Source organism: Drosophila ananassae (genome assembly GCF_017639315.1).
Source record: "Drosophila ananassae strain 14024-0371.13 chromosome Y unlocalized genomic scaffold, ASM1763931v2 tig00000119, whole genome shotgun sequence".
NCBI lineage: Eukaryota > Metazoa > Arthropoda > Insecta > Diptera > Drosophilidae > Drosophila > Drosophila ananassae.
Genome location: NW_025319073.1, coordinates 1 through 19,500, shown reverse-complemented (window position 1 = coordinate 19,500; position 19,500 = coordinate 1). Strand labels below are relative to the sequence as shown.

Here is a 19,500-nt window from a genome sequence, read left to right as displayed (position 1 = left end):
CGGCTTGTCTCGGTCAGTCGGTCATTCTTCCCGCTGATCACGCTGACTCTGCTTCCGAAGCCATCGACTAGTGCCGAGTTGGGTATTGGCTTATGCTTAGAGTTACAATATTAATAGGCTAGTAGGTCTGATGCTTGTATATGCTGATCTGCTGATGCATCTTGATGACACTAGGTGCCAACATACATTCTGACCTGCTGATGCATTGTGACCTGCTGATGCATCTTGATTGAACATTCTCCCCCCCCATTGAAGTATTCAATAATAGGGGCAGCTGGTTCGTTTTTTGCACCACTCTTCGTATCTTCGTTGATCATGTCGTTGCTCTTCTTTCGAGTTATTGGTCCTTATTATGGCCGTATGAAATGGACCTGTCATGAGCGGGACTCCAACATCCAGGAGTTCATGGATGAATATTGTCGCAGCCTCCGCTTACGCTGCTCTGATCTTCACTTCTGGTACTATGGCCGCATTCTTCCTCGCCGCGGTACCCCCGCCTCTCTGGGAATGGAGGATCGCGATCTCATTATTGTCCAGTTTCGACCGTTTGGCCGTATTTCCCGACGGCGCCTCTCTCGTCGTTCCGCTTGGAGCAGTGATGACAACCTTTCTACTGATAGTGGTGCTTCCTCGATGGGTACCAGTGATGGAGAAGCTTCTTAAGATTACCTTAATTTAATAAACCCTTCCTATAACTATGTATGTCTTGCTTGCCTTTTACTGTGGAGTCTCTGGATCGTACACTTCAAATCTCTTGTGGTGTCCATCTCTTGCCAACATGGCCAGCCCGGGTCGTTGTTCGACCAGCTGGAATTCTTCTCCTTGGGTTATTGTCGTCCTCCGGTGATGGGTTGCTGAGGTGTCCTTCCGGGCACACCGCGTGTACCCTGCCCATGCGGCTATGAGGATTGCTACTCCTGACATTATTACTCCGGAATATTGATGAACCAGATTCTAGTCTGCCTCGTTGTCCACCTCTTCCTGTGCTTGCTTTGTCCCTTTTTTTAACCCCTGCACCTCTGCATGTAGTTGGTCTAGCTGATCTAATGTTGCTTCCAACTGTCCTTCTGTTGTCCTTATTTTTTCATGTGATGGCCACTCGTGAACGTAACTTCCTGACATCCTTATTGTTCCTGATGAGTTAAACTGCGCCCGCCCCAACAATGTAATGGTCGGGCTTTGGATCACACAATCTTGCCTGATTGTCAGCTTGCCTACGCCGTCGATGATGATTTGATCTTTTTCGTCCGAGCATACATAGGTCATTGTTATTGTCTTCGTTGTCCCAAAGATCCATGCATTCTGCTCTGTTAATTGAACCCAATAACTGGTCCCCTTGATTGGTTCTGGCTTACATTCCCTTGCCCGATGTCTTGATAGTGCCGCCATCGTACAAGGGAGTTGATGGGCGTCCGGGCCCAATAGTGTTTGCTTAAACTCGCATACCTTATTTCCGTTCGTCCCGCTGATACACTGACTGAGGTGTTCTTGATTGATCGCAAAGTTTCCGATGATCATCGACTGCTAGATATTTTGTTTCCGTCTTGGTTATCACCAGGCCTTCTCTCGTTATTTGTGGAATTGACTCCATCCGATATACTGTGAATTCGTCTTCTTCGACTAATGGAACACTCGTATGGAACATTAGTAAGTCCTCGGTTTCTTGTACCCTTGTGGTCGCCAGTCGATATATGTAAGTCTCGTGCTGTCTCACTTGTGATGGGTAATCGTCTTCCCGGTGGAAGGTGTGTTTGTATTTTTGTGATCACCTGTTTCACTTGTTCTACCGACACCAATGCAGGGACAGCATCCTGAACTCGACGAATGTGACTTGCCACGACGACGAACTCTGAAACTGCATGTGGCAGATACCGATCAGCCGCATGGCTTCTCACCTTGATTCTGGCCAGGATGGCTTCTAGGTCCTGCATCCTCTTCTGCGTTTCGATCGTCGTACTCCGCATAATGTTGATGGTGGTATCCAGAACTGACGTCTGGTTCTCTACTATTTTATGCGTGATGCTTTCTTGGGTTCTTAGTTTACCAATAATTTCTTCCATCCGTTTGGCGTACTGATCATCGAGTACTCCGAACAGCCCATTCGCGATATTTCCAACGATGTTCAGTGCTCCGCGTTTTTGCCGTTGATGATGCATTAACTGATCAGCATCTTGGATTTCTGCCACTTCCTGTTGCAATGTTTGTATGATCGTGGGACAGACCTCGTAAGCCGTTGGGCACCATTGTTTTATAGATTGGATGCCTCGTTTGACCGTCTTGATCTCTCGGGCCAGCTGACTGAGATCAAAAAATGTGATGAGTGTCCATTCGGCAGATTTGATTGATATCCTATCAGTGGCTTCTATGATGGTCCTGGTTACGTTGTTGATTGGTGTGATGACAACCGGGTTATTAGCCTTCCTTTCAGGTGGAGGGGGTGTGGGCAGAGTCAGTCCGGGTATCACCCAGATGAGTACCATTGTTAAGTCAAGCATTTTTTTTTTTTTTTTTTTTTTTATTTTAGAGGTCGGGTTCTTCCTTCTTATCGTTGATTGGTAGCACCGCCAGTCGATGTATGGCACGAGTTATATTGCCGAATGTTGTCCGTATTTCTGCCACTCGGATCTCGCCGTCTTTACCAGGATGGACTGCTACGATGCGTCCCAGGGGCCAGTTCAACGGAGCGATGTTGTCTTCCTTTATTATAACCAGATCACCAATCTTTACTGTTTTGCAACTTCTTGGCCACTTCGATCGATTCTGTAGCTCATGTAAGTACTCGTGGCTCCAACGTGTCCAGAATTCCTTTCGTAGTTGTTCGATCCGCTTCAACCGAGTGAGTAACCCTGTGCGTCGCCTTGATTGGTGAATATCAGGTGATGCCGTTAGAGGTTCTCCAATCAGGAAGTGCCCTGGCGTTAATGCCGTAAGATCCCTCGGGCTGGAAGAGACGGATGTCAACGGACGAGAATTTAAAATAGCTTCAATATCGATGACTATGGTTTCAAGTTCTTCATGAGTTAGTGTAGCGGTATATAGTGTTCGTTTCAGTAAGTTGTAACGAACTGTTTTGCTATGTTTTGCTCGCAACAAACGCCGCGGCTAGCTCACAGAGGTTGAGGGTACGTTCCACCGAATTTATTGATTCGACGTGATTGCCCGAGCCCAGAAATAACACGGTATTGCTTCTTTTCAAATAAATCCCCTTTATTGTAATTAATTTACAAAGCAATAAAGAGAATCTCACCGGCTGTCTGGCTCAGCCGACCGACCGCTCGTCCTCCCGTCGATTCCCGATCCCCGCTCCGGGTTGGTGCCAATACGCACGCCCTCCCAAAGCTTGCGCCCGGCAGGTCGTGCGGTCTTGGTGCCTGGGGCCGAAACGGCTCTCGATTCCCTTCGTTTGGACTCACGGACTCTGGTTGCGGGGCCTGTGTTGCTGCTTGTCGTCTTCCGCCGCCGCTGCCTGTCCGTCGCTGCTGCTCCCTCGTCGTCGCTGCTCTATGGTTGCCGCTGCTCCCTCGTCGTCGCGGCTATGCTGCTGCCGCTGCTCCCTCGTCGTCGCTGCTCTCCTGTTGCCGCTGCTCCCTCGTCGTCGCCTCTGCCGTTGCTGTACCTCCGCTTGGGGTGCCGTGGACTCGGAACCTTTGGCTTGCCTGGATTTGCCCTTTCGCCGTGGCCGGCACCCAATCCGTGTTAACAGACCGAGTGGCTCACCTCCCAGGCATACGCCGGGCAGGATATGCTCCTCGCTGCTTAGCGGCCGGATCAGGGCCCGAAGGGCCTTCCTACCCTACAGGACACGCCCCCGGTCGCGTTCGCCACTCGCCTCCAAACACCTGCGTGCCTACGCCCCGCAGGATCTATGGTAGGCCAGAGGTGTGGGCGTCGCGTCTCCTTTGACTCCAGGTGGATCGCTGTGCATACGCTCCAGCGCCTGGCTCAGGATTCTCTTGACTTCCCGGGGTGTCCCTGCCTGGTTTCACTAGTGGGCTTGAGTTCCCGGGTTGGCTATCCCTCGCGTTACAGGATCACACCTGGATCGAACGGTCAGGAGCAGACAAGGCGTACGCCAGGCTGATCTGTCGTTGCCGCCACTACACCAGGATACCTGTCGTGTCCGGGAATAACTCCACCCGACTCTTTTACCCTTGGGCCTCAGCTTTGCCGCGGATCCTTGATCCTTTTCCCCTGACTCCTTGCTCGATTCGATGCGCGTACCGCCGCCGGACTTACCCACAGGGGGTCCTTAAGCTATTTTCGTATATCCTTGCTCACTCGCTTTAATAGCCCGCACTGAAGACTGTCGGACTTACCCACGGGGGGTCCTTCAGCCTGTACTCCTAACTCTTCAAGGATCTTCCCAACTTGAATGGCAGACTTACCCACTGGGGGTCTTTCACTCACTCTCCCAGCTTCCCTAGAAGACTCGGACTCGATTCGCTCCAGGGGCCCTCCTTATATAGTGCCAGAGGCGCCCGTTAATCCTTGCGAATCCACTTCCTGCCGTTAATCCTCCGCTCCTTCACTTTCTCCGTTAGCTTTCTCCAAGCCCGCCGTCTTTCTATCGGCGGGCTTTCTTTATTGTTCCCCCCCGATTGCCCCGTTCGGGCTTCCGATCCGCATTATTTTGTGCCGGTCATCGGACTTCGTCCCGATACCCCGCGATCCCCCCCTGGACATTCAAATGCATTTCTGTGTTTTTGTGCATTTTGTAAACACAGCTGCGCGGTCGCCGGCCGCTTCGTCCCCCGCCGTCCCCGCTGTTTCCTATGACCTTCGAGCGCGGCCGCGGAGGCCCGGCCGGCACCGTTACGTTCCACGGTGACTCCTCTTTCGCCCTCTTCCGTGCGCGACGCCGTGCTGGTTCCTCTTGCCCCCGCTGCTGCCCCCGCATGCCGTCTGTGTCTGCTGCCCCCGCATGCCGTCTGTGCTCGACGCATTTCTCCCTTGATACCTTTCTCTTCTTCCGTATCTCTAAACACCGCAGCGCTGGCCCGTCCGACGCTGCAGTGCCGACTTGCATGTCCACCCCCCGCTGTTGCCCCTCTTGCCACCTGTCTTGGTGTGTGGGAGATCTAATCTCCTCACACTTCCCCCCTTCTTCGGAAACGACAGAAGCTTTGTGGTTCCAGCTTCATGTTTGTTGTTCTTTTGCAAAATTTTTTGTTTTTTGATTTTTTTTTGTCTCCTTTTGCGTGTGGATATTTTTGTGTGTGGATACCCTTATCCACTTCCCCCCTTCTTCGGGTGACTTTAGGGTCGTTCCCCTTCCATTTCCCTATTTTTTGTTGCGAGTACCGCTTTTTTTCCTTTTTTTTGTATATATAGTTATATATATGTACTCTTATATATTTTATATATTTTTTTTTTTTTAATATTTTTTTCATCTTATATATATTGTTAATATATATATCTATTTTCCCTTGTTTCTTTTTTTTTTCATTTCTAATGTTTTTTCATTTCATTTTCATTTTTTCTAATATTTTTTCATTTCATTTTCCTTTTTTTTTTTTAAATATTTTTCTTATTTTATATTTTTTTTAAATATATATATATATTTTTTTTTTTTTTTTGAATTTTTTTTCTTTTCATTTTTTTTTTAAATATGTATGTATTTTTTTTTTTTTTTTTTGTTCTTTAGACTTTCCCTTCCCCCCATTTTTTCCTTGAGTGTTTCGTTTTGCGATCTATATTTTATTATTCCTTATTTTTCTGTTTTTTTTTCTATTATTCTATAGCTTCCGGGTGACGCGTATCCCGTTCTGGCCGCCGCGCACCCGGAAACTTTCTGGCCCGATCTGCCAGACTGTGCTCCACCTGCCCGGCTTTTCCTCCGTCCTGGCCTTTCCCACCGGGATCGCCGTGACTCCATTGGCCCCCCGGGCCATCACCCGGAGGACCCTCCTCGTTGACTGGAGCCGCCGGACGTCCCAACCTGGCAAGTCCAGGATCTCCAGGTCGCTCTCATCCGACGAGACGACTGGCGAGGCGTGGGGTGACGGCTGGGATGACTGCTTAGCTTCCATGTTATACTAGTAGAAAAAGGCCGGCCCGTGTCCGCTGCTGCCTTTTATATGCCCGCCGCCTGGTACAGATCCGTTCTTGCGGTTCTTTTGGTGCATCATTTATGGACTGCTCTTTCGGGACGCATTCGTCTGACAGTTATTAACAATCCCGTAGCTAACTAGGTTGGTGACACTCATCAACTATGATTTACCGGTGCATTTATGGACCGCCAAAGATCCGTGGTTGTATATGTGTTTTGCGGTTTTTTTCCCTATTGGTGATCGTACCCTCTCCTTTTACTTCTATCCTACGCCTTCGGTGCCGATTCCTCCGCCTGGGCTTTTAGCTCGCTTATGTGGGCTCTCCTCTCTTTCTTTGTGATCCCGTGACGTAGCACGGCGATCACCGGCGAAATGAAATTTGTTACTGCATATGGCCCGTCGTATCTCGGCGCTAGCTTCGCCGCAAAACCTTCGGCCGCTTTAGATAGATGGTGTTCTTTCGCCCACACTATGTCGCCGATCTTCGGGCTCCACTCCCGCCTCCTCAGATTGTAGTGCCGAGCTTGCTCCTGCGCCGCGCGCTCCATGTTTCTCCGCACCAGCTCGAACACTTCTTTTAATTTTTCCGCATTTTCTGAGGGAGTGGCTTGGGCTTCTCCTGTCCCCAATGCCCCCTGGTCGAAAATTGCTTTCGGCATTCTTGGCTCTCTGCCTTGGGTGATGAAACACGGAGAGTATCCCGTGGAGTCCGACACGCTCGAGTTCACCGCCAGCATCAATTCTGGCCAGTGCTCGTCCCACGTCCTTTGGTCTTTTCCTGCAAACTGGGCGATCATCGTCTTCACCGTCCGGTTTGCCCTTTCCGTCGGGTTTTCCTGAGGCGTGTATGGTGCAGTGAACTGGTGGCGAACTCCGAGCTCCTCGAGGAATTTTTTGAAGCTCCGGCTGGTGAATTGAACACCATTGTCCGTCACCATTACCTTTGGCACCCCGTACCTGGCGATGATCCTTTCCCGAACTGCCTTCTGCAGCGTCTCTGTTGTGGCTTTCCGCATTGGGACCATTTCTGTCCATTTTGAGAACCGATCGATCATCACTAGTAGCATGGTGTTCCCATGCTTGGACCTCGGCAACGGTCCCACGAAGTCTGCACATACCGTCGCCCACGGCTCCTCTGGGACCTGTGTTAACATCTTCCCCGCGGCCTGCATCTGGCTCGGTTTATAGCGCAGGCATGTCTCGCATTTCCTGACGTATTTCCTCACGTCCCTCTGCATCCCTGGCCAGAAGTACCTTGCTGCTACCTTCGCAATTGTTTTCCTTCCGCCTAAATGTCCTGCTGTTGGTGCGTCGTGGTTCTCCTTCAGCACCTGTTGCCTCATGTACATTGGCACACATAATTTCCACGATGCCACTTCCTCGCTTCCGGCTCTGTGTGGAACATGTCGGTAAATCAGGCCTGCCTCCTCGACGTATTCCGGATACTTCTGTGGGTTTTCTTTTAGTTTCTTCTTCAGCGAGCCAACCCAAACGCATTCCGCGTCTTCCGTTGCTGTGGCACTCCTCAGCTTCTCCACGATCGGCTGGCGGGAAAGTGCATCCGCGACTACGTTCAACTTGCCTTTCCTATAGCTGATTACGTAATCGTATTGCTGCAGCTCGAAAACCCATCTCGCGATCCTTCCAAGTAGGCTCTCTATGTTGTTTAACCACTTCAGCGCCATTAACCGCGACTTTAACTTTTCGAACGCTTCTTGCTGTCTCGACGTCCACTCCCACTTTGTTCCCTTTCGCAGGAGATCGTTCAAGGGTTTTGCGACCCCCGCGAAATCGGGAACGAACCGTCGATACCACGACGCCGTTCCTATGAACTGCCGTACCCCTTTCACGTTCGTTGGTGGTTCCAATTCCGTGATCGCTGCGACTTTTCCCGGATCCATACCAATTCCGTGACTCGTTATCCGGTGGCCTAGGTACAAAAGCTCTTCCCTGAAGAAATGGCACTTCTCTGTGTTTATCCTTAGGTTCGCCGCCTTCAGTCTTCGGAAAACTTCCCTTAAATTTGCCATGTGCCCTCGTGCGCCCGATCACTATTATATCGTCCTGGTACGCGAATGCGTGGGGAGCCATGTCCGGGCCTATGACCTGGTCTAGAGCCCTTTGAAAAGTTGCCGAAGCCGAGTGTAGCCCGAACAGCATCACCTTCCACTGGTACAGACCTTTCCCTGGTACCGTAAAGGCCGTGTATTTCCGGCTCTCTTCCTCCAGTGGGATTTGCCAATAGCCGTCCTTCAGGTCGAGGCCGCTGAAAAATTTTGCCTCCCTCAATTGCTCCAAAATGAAGTTTATTCTGGGCATGGGGTACGCATCCTTCACTGACTTTGCGTTTATCTGCCGAAAGTCTACGCACATCCTCCACTGGCCCGTCTTCTTCTTCACCATGACAATGGGTGAGCTGTAGGCGCTGTTTGACGGTTCGATGCATCCCTTCTCCAGCAGTTCTTCCACCTTTTCATTGATTTCCCCCTGTATTTTGGGGTTCTTTGGGTAGTATCTTTGTTTAATTGGGATGTCGTCCTTCATCGTGATTTTATGCTGGGTTATGTTTGAACAACCCTTCTGATTCCTGAACGCCGCCAGCTCTTCTTCGATGAACCTTTTGTCCCGCTCGCGATCCCATTCCTCCGAGGGTCCCGCTATCGCTATGGACAGCCTATCCTCCAGGCATCCGCTCCACCTCTCTCTCTTCGGGATCGTGACTTGGTGGCCTGCGCAGTTGATTGTTGTGCCGAATTCTGCGAGGAAATCCCATCCAAGCACCGCGCTGTCTCCCATGCCTGGCAACACTATCATATTCATATCCTTTTTCTTGTTGCCAAAGCTTACAGTTGTTAGGAGTAACCTTTGAGTTTCTATGTGGCTCCCGTTGGCCAACTTAACTAGTCTCCTTGTCGCTTTCCGTTCTCCGGCGATTCCCGGGTCCTCTGCTAGCTTTTCTGAAATGAAGCTAGCCGTTGCCCCGGTGTCCACCATGGCCCTCACTTCTGCTCCTCCGACCTTGATGACCGCCGCCAATTGCTGATCGTCTCCGGTTAATCCTCCAACTATCTCTGAGAGGCAGCACCTCGCGATCTCCGCCTTCCTCTCTATGGCTGGGATCGCTGCACGTTTCCCGCTCTCTGGCAGCATTCCGTGCTTCTCACCCCCACTGCGCCGCACATCCTGCAGAACAAAATTCTGGGGTTTCTGCACCCGCTGGCCCAATGGCCCATGCCTCCGCATCTGTTGCACGCCTGTGCTGGGTTTTCTACGTGTCCCTGTCTAGGCGTCGCTGCCCGCTACATATTCGGCTGCCTTTGGATTTGGTTTGCTGCCCATTGTTGGTTCGGCTGTTGTTGCCTTGGGCCTGCCCATTGCTGGCTCGGCTGCTGTTGCTGTGGCATTTGGCGATGCTCCTCCGGCTGCCATCTCTGCCCCCATCCCTGTCCTGGATGGCTCTGTTGCTCCGGTGGTTTATGGTGCAACTCCTCCTTTGGCCATCTTCTGTCTACCGCTGGGGACTGTCTATTGAAGACCTCCTCCTCCAAAGCCAGCTCTTCGAATTCTTCGGCTAGACCCATGACCTCCTCAAGTGATGCACATGCGTAGGGTCTCATGAACATCTTCATGCGTGGCATGCAGTTCTCCACGAGCCTATCGATGACCTCCTTTGTGGACTTTCCTAACGGCTTCATCAGCGCCTGAAGGTCCACCATGTACTCTTTGAAAGGCTCTCCTCGCTGTTGCTTCCTCTGCTTTACCTGGTCTGCCAATTTCTCGAAGTATCCTTTTGGCAGGAAAAAGGCCTCGAAGCTCCTTCTGAACTCCTTCCATGTGAGCCACTTCTCGTCGTTCATTAGGAACCATTTTTGCGCTCTGCCCTGGAGTAGTTCGGGCATCGCTCGCGGGATTGTGTTTATATCCATCCCGTATGTTTTGGCAGACCATGCTACTCGGTCCACGAACTCGAGAGGATCCCCTGTTCCGTCGAATCGGAACGACCACTCTCGGACTTGTCTCGCCACCTTCGCATAGTCCACCTGTACCGGGACTGGCTTCCGCGCTTGTGGCTCCATGCTCCTCATGCTCTTCATTTCCGGCACTGCCAGACTTTGGATGAGCTTTTCCGATTCGCTCACCGCTCTCTGCCTCGGCGTGGTCCTCTGCGCGAACTTCTCCTCGAATCCCCGCGCGACCACCATCACTTCATCCTCCTTTCTTTCTTCGGCCCACCTTGCCACCAGTGCCCTCATGCTCTCCACGGTTCCATCCGCTGCGAGACCGAGCTCTCTGCACACTTCGCACAACTCTTCTTTGCGAAGCGCGTAGATCCAGTTTTTCCTCCCCAGCTTGAAGCAGTGTTACTCCTAGACTCTAAAGCAATCACGTAGTTTGGGCGCCAGGTGTAACGAACTGTTTTGCTATGTTTTGCTCGCTCAAACGCCGCGGCTAGCTCACAGAGGTTGAGGGTACGTTCCACCGAATTTATTGATTCGACGTGATTGCCCGAGCCCAGAAATAACACGGTATTGCTTCTTTTCAAATAAATCCCCTTTATTGTAATTAATTTACAAAGCAATAAAGAGAATCTCACCGGCTGTCTGGCTCCGACCGACCGCTCGTCCTCCCGTCGATCCCCGATCCCCGCTCCGGGTTGGTGCCAATACGCACGCCCTCCCAAAGCTTGCGCCCGGCAGGTCGTGCGGTCTTGGTGCCTGGCGCCGAAACGGCTCTCGGTTCCCTTCGTTTGGACTCACGGACTCTGGTTGCGGGGCCTGTGTTGCTGCTTGTCGTCTTCCGCCGCCGCTGCCTGTCCGTCGCTGCTGCTCCCTCGTCGTCGCTGCTCTACGGTTGCCGCTGCTCCCTCGTCGTCGCGGCTATGCTGCTGCCGCTGCTCCCTCGTCGTTGCTGCTCTCCTGTTGCCGCTGCTCCCTCGTCGTCGCCTCTACCGTTGCTGTACCTCCGCTTGGGGTGCCGTGGACTCGGAACCTTTGGCTTGCCTGGATTTGCCCTTTCGCCGTGGCCGGCACCCAATCCGTGTTAACAGACCGAGTGGCTCACCTCCCAGGCATACGCCGGGCAGGATATGGTCCTCGCTGCTTAGCGGCCGGATCAGGGCACGAAGGGCCTTCCTACCCTACAGGACACGCCCCCGGTCGCGTTCGCCACTCGCCTCCAAACACCTGCGTGCCTACGCCCCGCAGGATCTATGGTAGGCCAGAGGTGTGGGCGTCGCGTCTCCTTTGACTCCAGGTGGATCGCTGTGCATACGCTCCAGCGCCTGGATCAGGATTCTCTTGACTTCCCGGGGTGTCCCTGCACACCTGGATCGAACGGTCAGGAGCAGACAAGGCGTACGCTAGGCTGATCCGTCGTTGCCGCCACTACACCAGGATACCTGTCGTGTCCGGGAATAACTCCACCCGACTCTTTTACCCTTGGGCCTCAGCTTTGCCGCGGATCCTTGATCCTTTTCCCCTGACTCCTTGCTCGATTCGATGCGCGTACCGCCGCCGGACTTACCCACAGGGGGTCCTTAAGCTATTTTCGTATATCCTTGCTCACTCGCTTTAATAGCCCGCACTGAAGACTGTCGGACTTACCCACGGGGGGTCCTTCAAGGATGCTTTCCAACTTGAATGGCAGACTTACCCACGGGGGGTCTTTCACTCACTCTCCCAGCTTCCCTAGAAGACTCGGACTCGATTCGCTTCAGGGGCCCTCCTTATATAGTGCCAGAGGCGCCCGTTAATCCTTGCGAATCCACTTCCTGCCGTTAATCCTCCGCTCCTTCACTTTCTCCGGTAGCTTTCTCCAAGCCCGCCGTCTTTCTATCGGCGGGCTTTCTTTATTGTTCCCCCCCGATTGCCCCGTTCGGGCCTCCGATCCGCATTATTTTGTGCCGGTCATCGGACTTCGTCCCGATACCCCGCGATCCCCCCCTGGACATTCAAATGCATTTCTGTGTTTTTGTGCATTTTGTAAACAAAGCTGCGCGGTCGCCGGCCGCTTCGTCCCCCGCCGTCCCCGCTGTTTCCTATGACCTTCGAGCGCGGCCGCGGAGGCCCGGCCGGCACCGTTACGTTCCACGGTGACTCCTCTTTCGCCCTCTTCCGTGCGCGACGCCGTGCTGGTTCCTTCTGCCCCCGCTGCTGCCCCCGCATGCCGTCTGTGTCTGCTGCCCCCGCATGCCGTCTGTGCTCGACGCATTTCTCCCTTGATACCTTTCTCTTCTTCCGTATCTCTAAACACCGCAGCGCTGGCCCGTCCGACGCTGCAGTGCTGACTTGCATGTTTGTGGTTCCAGCTTCATGTTTGTTGTTGTTTTGCAAAATTTTTTGTTTTTTGATTTTTTTTTTTTCTCCTTTTGCGTGTGGATATTTTTGTGTGTGGATACCCTTATCCACTTCCCCCTTCTTCGGGTGACTTTAGGGTCGTTCCCCTTCCATTTCCCTATTTTGTTGCGAGTACCGCTTTTTTTCCTTTTTTTTGTATATATAGTTATATATATGTACTCTTATATATTTTATATATTTTTTTTTTTAAATATTTTTTTCATCTTTTATATATCTTTAATATATATATCTATTTTCCCTTGTTTCTTTTTTTTTCATTTCTAATGTTTTTTCATTTCATTTTCATTTTTTCTAATATTTTTTCTTTTCATTTTCCTTTTTTTTTTTTTTAAATATTTTTCTTATTTTATATTTTTTTTAAATATATATATTTTTTTTTGTTTTTTTTTTTTGAATTTTTTTTCTTTTCATTTTTTTTTTAAATATGTATGTATTTTTTTTTTTTTTTTTTTGTCCTTTAGACTTCCCCTTCCCCCCATTTTTTCCTTGAGTGTTTCGTTTTGCGATCTATATTTAATTATTCCTTATTTTTCTGTTTTTTTTTCTATTATTCTATAGCTTCCGGGTGACGCGTATCCAGTTCTGGCCGCCGCGCACCCGGAAACTTTCTGGCCCGATCTGCCAGACTGTGCTCCACCTGCCCGGCTTTTCCTTCCTCCTTTGGGCCTCTTCCTCCACCTTCCTCTTTAGCTCCGGCGGCCAGTTCTGCTCGGGCACTACTCCTCCATCTCCTGTCGACTCGGCCCTTTGGAGCACCGGCCTCGGCGGCCTCTTCTCCGGGCAGGAGACTTGCCTCTCCAGCCCCGGCCTCACCTTCGGGGCTGGCCACACCCATGGACCTCTCGTCCACGGCTCCTCCTCTGTCTTCTCCTCCTTCCGCTCCTGCGGGTGCGGGGTGGGTGGCCTCGCCGGCTGCCACTTCCGGCTTGGCCACTCCCGTGGCCCCGTCATCCTCCTTATCCGCGCGTCCTGCGCCTCCTTCCTGGCCCAATGGCCCCGCCGGGTGGCCCTGTTCTGCCGGCACCTCCGGCGCGCCGCTCCTTGGAGCATTGCGGCACGCCCTGCCGCTGCTTCCGTTCTCCACCGGTGGGTCGCCTCACGGGCCATCTCCTCCGCCAGCCTAGTCCTGGCCCTTGCCAGCGCCAGGGTAGCGCCCGCCTTCCGCCGGTCCTGGCTCCTCCTCCGTCTCCTTCTCATCGCCTGTAGGTTCTGGCTCGGCCGGTGGTCCTCCTCCTCCGTCCTGGCCTTTCCCACCGGGATCGCCGTGACTCCATTGGACCCCCGGGCCATCACCCGGAGGACCCTCCTCGTTGACTGGAGCCGCCGGACGTCCCAACCTGGCAAGTCCAGGATCTCCAGGTCGCTCTCATCCGACGAGACGACTGGCGAGGCGTGGGGTGACGGCTGGGATGACTGCTTAGCTTCCATGTTATACTAGTAGAAAAAGGCCGGCCCGTGTCCGCTGCTGCCTTTTATAGGCCCGCCGCCTGGTACAGATCCGTTCTTGCGGTTCTTTTGGTGCATCATTTATGGACTGCTCTTTCGGGACGCATTCGTCTGACAGTTATTAACAATCCCGTAGCTAACTAGGTTGGTGACACTCATCAACTATGATTTACCGGTGCATTTATGGACCGCCAAAGATCCGTGGTTGTATATGTGTTTTGCGGTTTTTTTCCCTATTGGTGATCGTACCCTCTCCTTTTACTTCTATCCTACGCCTTCGGTGCCGATTCCTCCGCCTGGGCTTTTAGCTCGCTTATGTGGGCTCTCCTCTCTTTCTTTGTGATCCCGTGACGTAGCACGGCGATCACCGGCGAAATGAAATTTGTTACTGCATATGGCCCGTCGTATCTCGGCGCTAGCATCGCCGCAAAACCTTCGGCCGCTTTAGATAGATGGTGTTCTTTCGCCCACACTATGTCGCCGATCTTCGGGCTCCACTCCCGCCTCCTCAGATTGTAGTGCCGAGCTTGCTCCTGCGCCGCGCGCTCCATGTTTCTCCGCACCAGCTCGAACACTTCTTTTAATTTTTCCGCATTTTCTGAGGGAGTGGCTTGGGCTTCTCCTGTCCCCAATGCCCCCTGGTCGAAAATTGCTTTCGGCATTCTTGGCTCTCTGCCTTGGGTGATGAAACACGGAGAGTATCCCGTGGAGTCCGACACGCTCGAGTTCACCGCCAGCATCAATTCTGGCCAGTGCTCGTCCCACGACCTTTGGTCTTTTCCTGCAAACTGGGCGATCATCGTCTTCACCGTCCGGTTTGCCCTTTCCGTCGGGTTTTCCTGAGGCGTGTATGGCGCAGTGAACTGGTGGCGAACTCCGAGCTCCTCGAGGAATTTTTTGAAGCTCCGGCTGGTGAATTGAACACCATTGTCCGTCACCATTACCTTTGGCACCCCGTACCTGGCGATGATCCTTTCACGAACTGCCTTCTGCAGCGTCTCTGTTGTGGCTTTCCGCATTGGGACCATTTCTGTCCATTTTGAGAACCGATCGATCATCACTAGTAGCATGGTGTTCCCATGCTTGGACCTCGGCAACGGTCCCACGAAGTCTGCACATACCGTCGCCCACGGCTCCTCTGGGACCTGTGTTAACATCTTCCCCGCGGCCTGCATCTGGCTCGGTTTATAGCGCAGGCATGTCTCGCATTTCCTGACGTATTTCCTCACAACCCTCTGCATCCCTGGCCAGAAGTACCTTGCTGCTACCTTCGCAATTGTTTTCCTTCCGCCTAAATGTCCTGCTGTTGGTGCGTCGTGGTTCTCCTTCAGCACCTGTTGCCTCATGTACATTGGCACACATAATTTCCACGATGCCACTTCCTCGCTTCCGGCTCTGTGTGGAACATGTCGGTAAATCAGGCCTGCCTCCTCGACGTATTCCGGATACTTCTGTGGGTTTTCTTTTAGTTTCTTCTTCAGCGAGCCAAACCAAATTGGCCGAATTTGCCGAATTGCCCAGATTATTGCAAGACACTCTTTCTCTGTTGCCGAGTAGTTCTTCTCCGCACCTATTAGCGTTCGGCTGGCGTAAGCGACCACTCGCTCGCCCTCATCCGTGTCCTGCGTCAGCACTGCGCCTACGCCGTAATCGCTGGCGTCCGTTTGCAGTACAAACTTCTTCGTGAAGTCGGGGCATGCCAGCACCAGGTCCTCTGCTAACCGCGACTTTAACTTTTCGAACGCTTCTTGCTGTCTCGACGTCCACTCCCACTTTGTTCCCTTTCGCAGGAGATCGTTCAATGGTTTTGCGACCCCCGCGAAATCGGGAACGAACCGTCGATACCACGACGCCATTCCTATGAACTGCCGTACCCCTTTCACGTTCGTTGGTGGTTCCAATTCCGTGATCGCTGCGACTTTTCCCGGATCCATACCAATTCAGTGACTCGTTATCCGGTGGCCTAGTTACAAAAGCTCTTCCCTGAAGAAATGGCACTTCTCTGTGTTTATCCTTAGGTTCGCCGCCTTCAGTCTTCGGAAAACTTCCCTCAAATTTGCCATGTGCTCCTCCCTCGTGCGCCCGATCACTATTATATCGTCCTGGTACGCGAATGCGTGGGGAGCCATGTCCGGGCCTATGACCTGGTCTAGAGCCCTTTGAAAAGTTGCCGAAGCCGATTGTAGCCAGAACGGCATACCCTTCCACTGGTACAGACCTTTTCCTGGTACCGTAAAGGCCGTGTATTTCCGGCTCTCTTCCTCCAGTGGGATTTGCCAATAGCCGTCCTTCAGGTCGAGGCTGCTGAAAAATTTTGCCTCCCTCAATTGCTCCAAAATGAAGTTTATTCTGGGCATGGGGTACGCATCCTTCACTGACTTTGCGTTTATCTGCCGAAAGTCTACGCACATCCTCCACTGGCCTGTCTTCTTCTTCACCATGACAATGGGTGAGCTGTAGGCGCTGTTTGACGGTTCGATGCATCCCTTCTCCAGCAGTTCTTCCACCTTTTCATTGATTTCCCCCTGTATTTTGGGGTTCTTTGGGTAGTATCTTTGTTTAATTGGGATGTCGTCCTTCATCGTGATTTTATGCTGGGTTATGTTTGAACAACCCTTCTGATTCCTGAACGCCGCCAGCTCTTCTTCGATGAACCTTTTGTCCCGCTCGCGATCCCATTCCTCCGAGGGTCCCGCTATCGCTATGGACAGCCTATCCTCCAGGCATCCGCTCCACCTCTCTCTCTTCGGGATCGTGACTTGGTGGCCTGCGCAGTTGATTGTTGTGCCGAATTCTGCGAGGAAATCCCATCCAAGCACCGCGCTGTCTCCCATGCCTGGCAACACTATCATATTCATATCCTTTTTCTTGTTGCCAAAGCTTACAGTTGTTAGGAGTACCCTTTGAGTTTCTATGTGGCTCCCGTTGGCCAACTTTACTAGTCTCCATGTCGCTTTCCGTTTTCCGGCGATTCCCGGGTCCTCTGCTAGCTTTTCTGAAATGAAGCTAGCCGTTGCCCCGGTGCCCACCATGGCCCTCACTTCTGCTTCTCCGTCCTTGATGACCGCCGCCAATTGCTGATCGTCTCCGGTTAATCCTCCAACTATCTCTGAGAGGCAGCACCTCGCGATCTCCGCCTTCCTCTCTATGGCTGGGATCGCTGCACGTTTCCCGCTCTCTGGCAGCATTCCGTGCTTCTCAACCCCACTGCGCCGCACATCCTGCAGAACAAAATTCTGCGGTTTCTGCACCCGCTGGCCCAATGGCCCATGCCTCCGCATCTGTTGCACGCCAGTGCTGGGTTTTCTACGTGTCCCTGTCTAGGCGTCGCTGCCCGCTGCATATTCGGCTGCCTTTGGATTTGGTTTGCTGCCCATTGTTGGTTCGGCTGTTGTTGCCTTGGGCCTGCCCATTGCTGGCTCGGCTGCTGTTGCTGTGGCATTTGGCGATGCTCCTCCGGCTGCCATCTCTGCCCCCATCCCTGTCCTGGATGGCTCTGTTGCTCCGGTGGTTTATGGTGCAACTCCTCCTTTGGCCATCTTCTGTCTACCGCTGGGGACTGTCTATTGAAGACCTCCTCCTCCAAAGCCAGCTCTTCGAATTCTTCGGCTAGACCCATGACCTCCTCAAGTGATGCACATGCGTAGGGTCTCATGAACATCTTCATGCGTGGCATGCAGTTCTCCACGAGCCTATCGATGACCTCCTTTGTGGACTTTCCTAACGGCTTCATCAGCGCCTGAAGGTCCACCATGTACTCTTTGAAAGGCTCTCCTCGCTGTTGCTTCCTCTGCTTTACCTGGTCTGCCAATTTCTCGAAGTATCCTTTTGGCAGGAAAAAGGCCTCGAAGCTCCTTCTGAACTCCTTCCATGTGAGCCACTTCTCGTCGTTCATTAGGAACCATTTTTGCGCTCTGCCCTGGAGTAGTTCGGGCATCGCTCGCGGGATTGTGTTTATATCCATCCCGTATGTTTTGGCAGACCATGCTACTCGGTCCACGAACTCGAGAGGATCCCCTGTTCCGTCGAATCGGAACGACCACTCTCGGACTTGTCTCGCCACCTTCGCATAGTCCACCTGTACCGGGACTGGCTTCCGCGCTTGTGGCTCCATGCTCCTCATGCTCTTCATTTCCGGCACTGCCAGACTTTGGATGAGCTTTTCCGATTCGCTCACCGCTCTCTGCCTCGGCGTGGTCCTCTGCGCGAACTTCTCCTCGAATCCCCGCGCGACCACCATCACTTCATCCTCCTTTCTTTCTTCGGCCCACCTTGCCACCAGTGCCCTCATGCTCTCCACGGTTCCATCCGCTGCGAGACCGAGCTCTCTGCACACTTCGCACAACTCTTCTTTGCGAAGCGCGTAGATCCAGTTTTTCCTCCCCAGCTTGAAGCAGTGTTACTCCTAGACTCTAAAGCAATCACGTAGTTTGGGCGCCAGGTGTAACGAACTGTTTTGCTATGTTTTGCTCGCTCAAACGCCGCGGCTAGCTCACAGAGGTTGAGGGTACGTTCCACCGAATTTATTGATTCGACGTGATTGCCCGAGCCCAGAAATAACACGGTATTGCTTCTTTTCAAATAAATCCCCTTTATTGTAATTAATTTACAAAGCAATAAAGAGAATCTCACCGGCTGTCTGGCTCCGACCGACCGCTCGTCCTCCCGTCGATCCCCGATCCCCGCTCCGGGTTGGTGCCAATACGCACGCCCTCCCAAAGCTTGCGCCCGGCAGGTCGTGCGGTCTTGGTGCCTGGCGCCGAAACGGCTCTCGGTTCCCTTCGTTTGGACTCACGGACTCTGGTTGCGGGGCCTGTGTTGCTGCTTGTCGTCTTCCGCCGCCGCTGCCTGTCCGTCGCTGCTGCTCCCTCGTCGTCGCTGCTCTATGGTTGCCGCTGCTCCCTCGTCGTCGCGGCTATGCTGCTGCCGCTGCTCCCTCGTCGTCGCTGCTCTCCTGTTGCCGCTGCTCCCTCGTCGTCGCCTCTGCCGTTGCTGTACCTCCGCTTGGGGTGCCGTGGACTCGGAACCTTTGGCTTGCCTGGATTTGCCCTTTCGCCGTGGCCGGCACCCAATCCGTGTTAACAGACCGAGTGGCTCACCTCCCAGGCATACGCCGGGCAGGATATGCTCCTCGCTGCTTAGCGGCCGGATCAGGGCCCGAAGGGCCTTCCTACCCTACAGGACACGCCCCCGGTCGCGTTCGCCACTCGCCTCCAAACACCTGCGTGCCTACGCCCCGCAGGATCTATGGTAGGCCAGAGGTGTGGGCGTCGCGTCTCCTTTGACTCCAGGTGGATCGCTGTGCATACGCTCCAGCGCCTGGCTCAGGATTCTCTTGACTTCCCGGGGTGTCCCTGCCTGGTTTCACTAGTGGGCTTGAGTTCCCGGGTTGGCTATCCCTCGCGTTACAGGATCACACCTGGATCGAACGGTCAGGAGCAGACAAGGCGTACGCCAGGCTGATCTGTCGTTGCCGCCACTACACCAGGATACCTGTCGTGTCCGGGAATAACTCCACCCGACTCTTTTACCCTTGGGCCTCAGCTTTGCCGCGGATCCTTGATCCTTTTCCCCTGACTCCTTGCTCGATTCGATGCGCGTACCGCCGCCGGACTTACCCACAGGGGGTCCTTAAGCTATTTTCGTAT

General features: G+C 52.9%; 2 protein-coding genes across 2 annotated transcripts; both read right to left on the bottom strand.

Annotated features, from left to right (window-relative positions):
* Positions 1–1,447: 1,447 nt before the first annotated feature.
* Positions 1,448–2,480, bottom strand: LOC123258227. The gene is made up of 2 exons (XM_044718103.1): positions 1,715–2,480; positions 1,448–1,620 (listed from the first exon to the last, which is right to left on the bottom strand). Exons 1-2 carry the CDS (start codon positions 2,478–2,480, stop codon positions 1,448–1,450), a joined length of 939 nt encoding a protein of 312 aa, XP_044574038.1.
* A 40-nt stretch (positions 2,481–2,520) lies between these two features.
* Positions 2,521–6,029, bottom strand: LOC123258226. Its single transcript, XM_044718102.1, has 2 exons — positions 5,821–6,029; positions 2,521–2,941 (listed from the first exon to the last, which is right to left on the bottom strand). Exons 1-2 carry the CDS (start codon positions 6,027–6,029, stop codon positions 2,521–2,523), a joined length of 630 nt encoding a protein of 209 aa, XP_044574037.1.
* Positions 6,030–19,500: the final 13,471 nt, after the last annotated feature.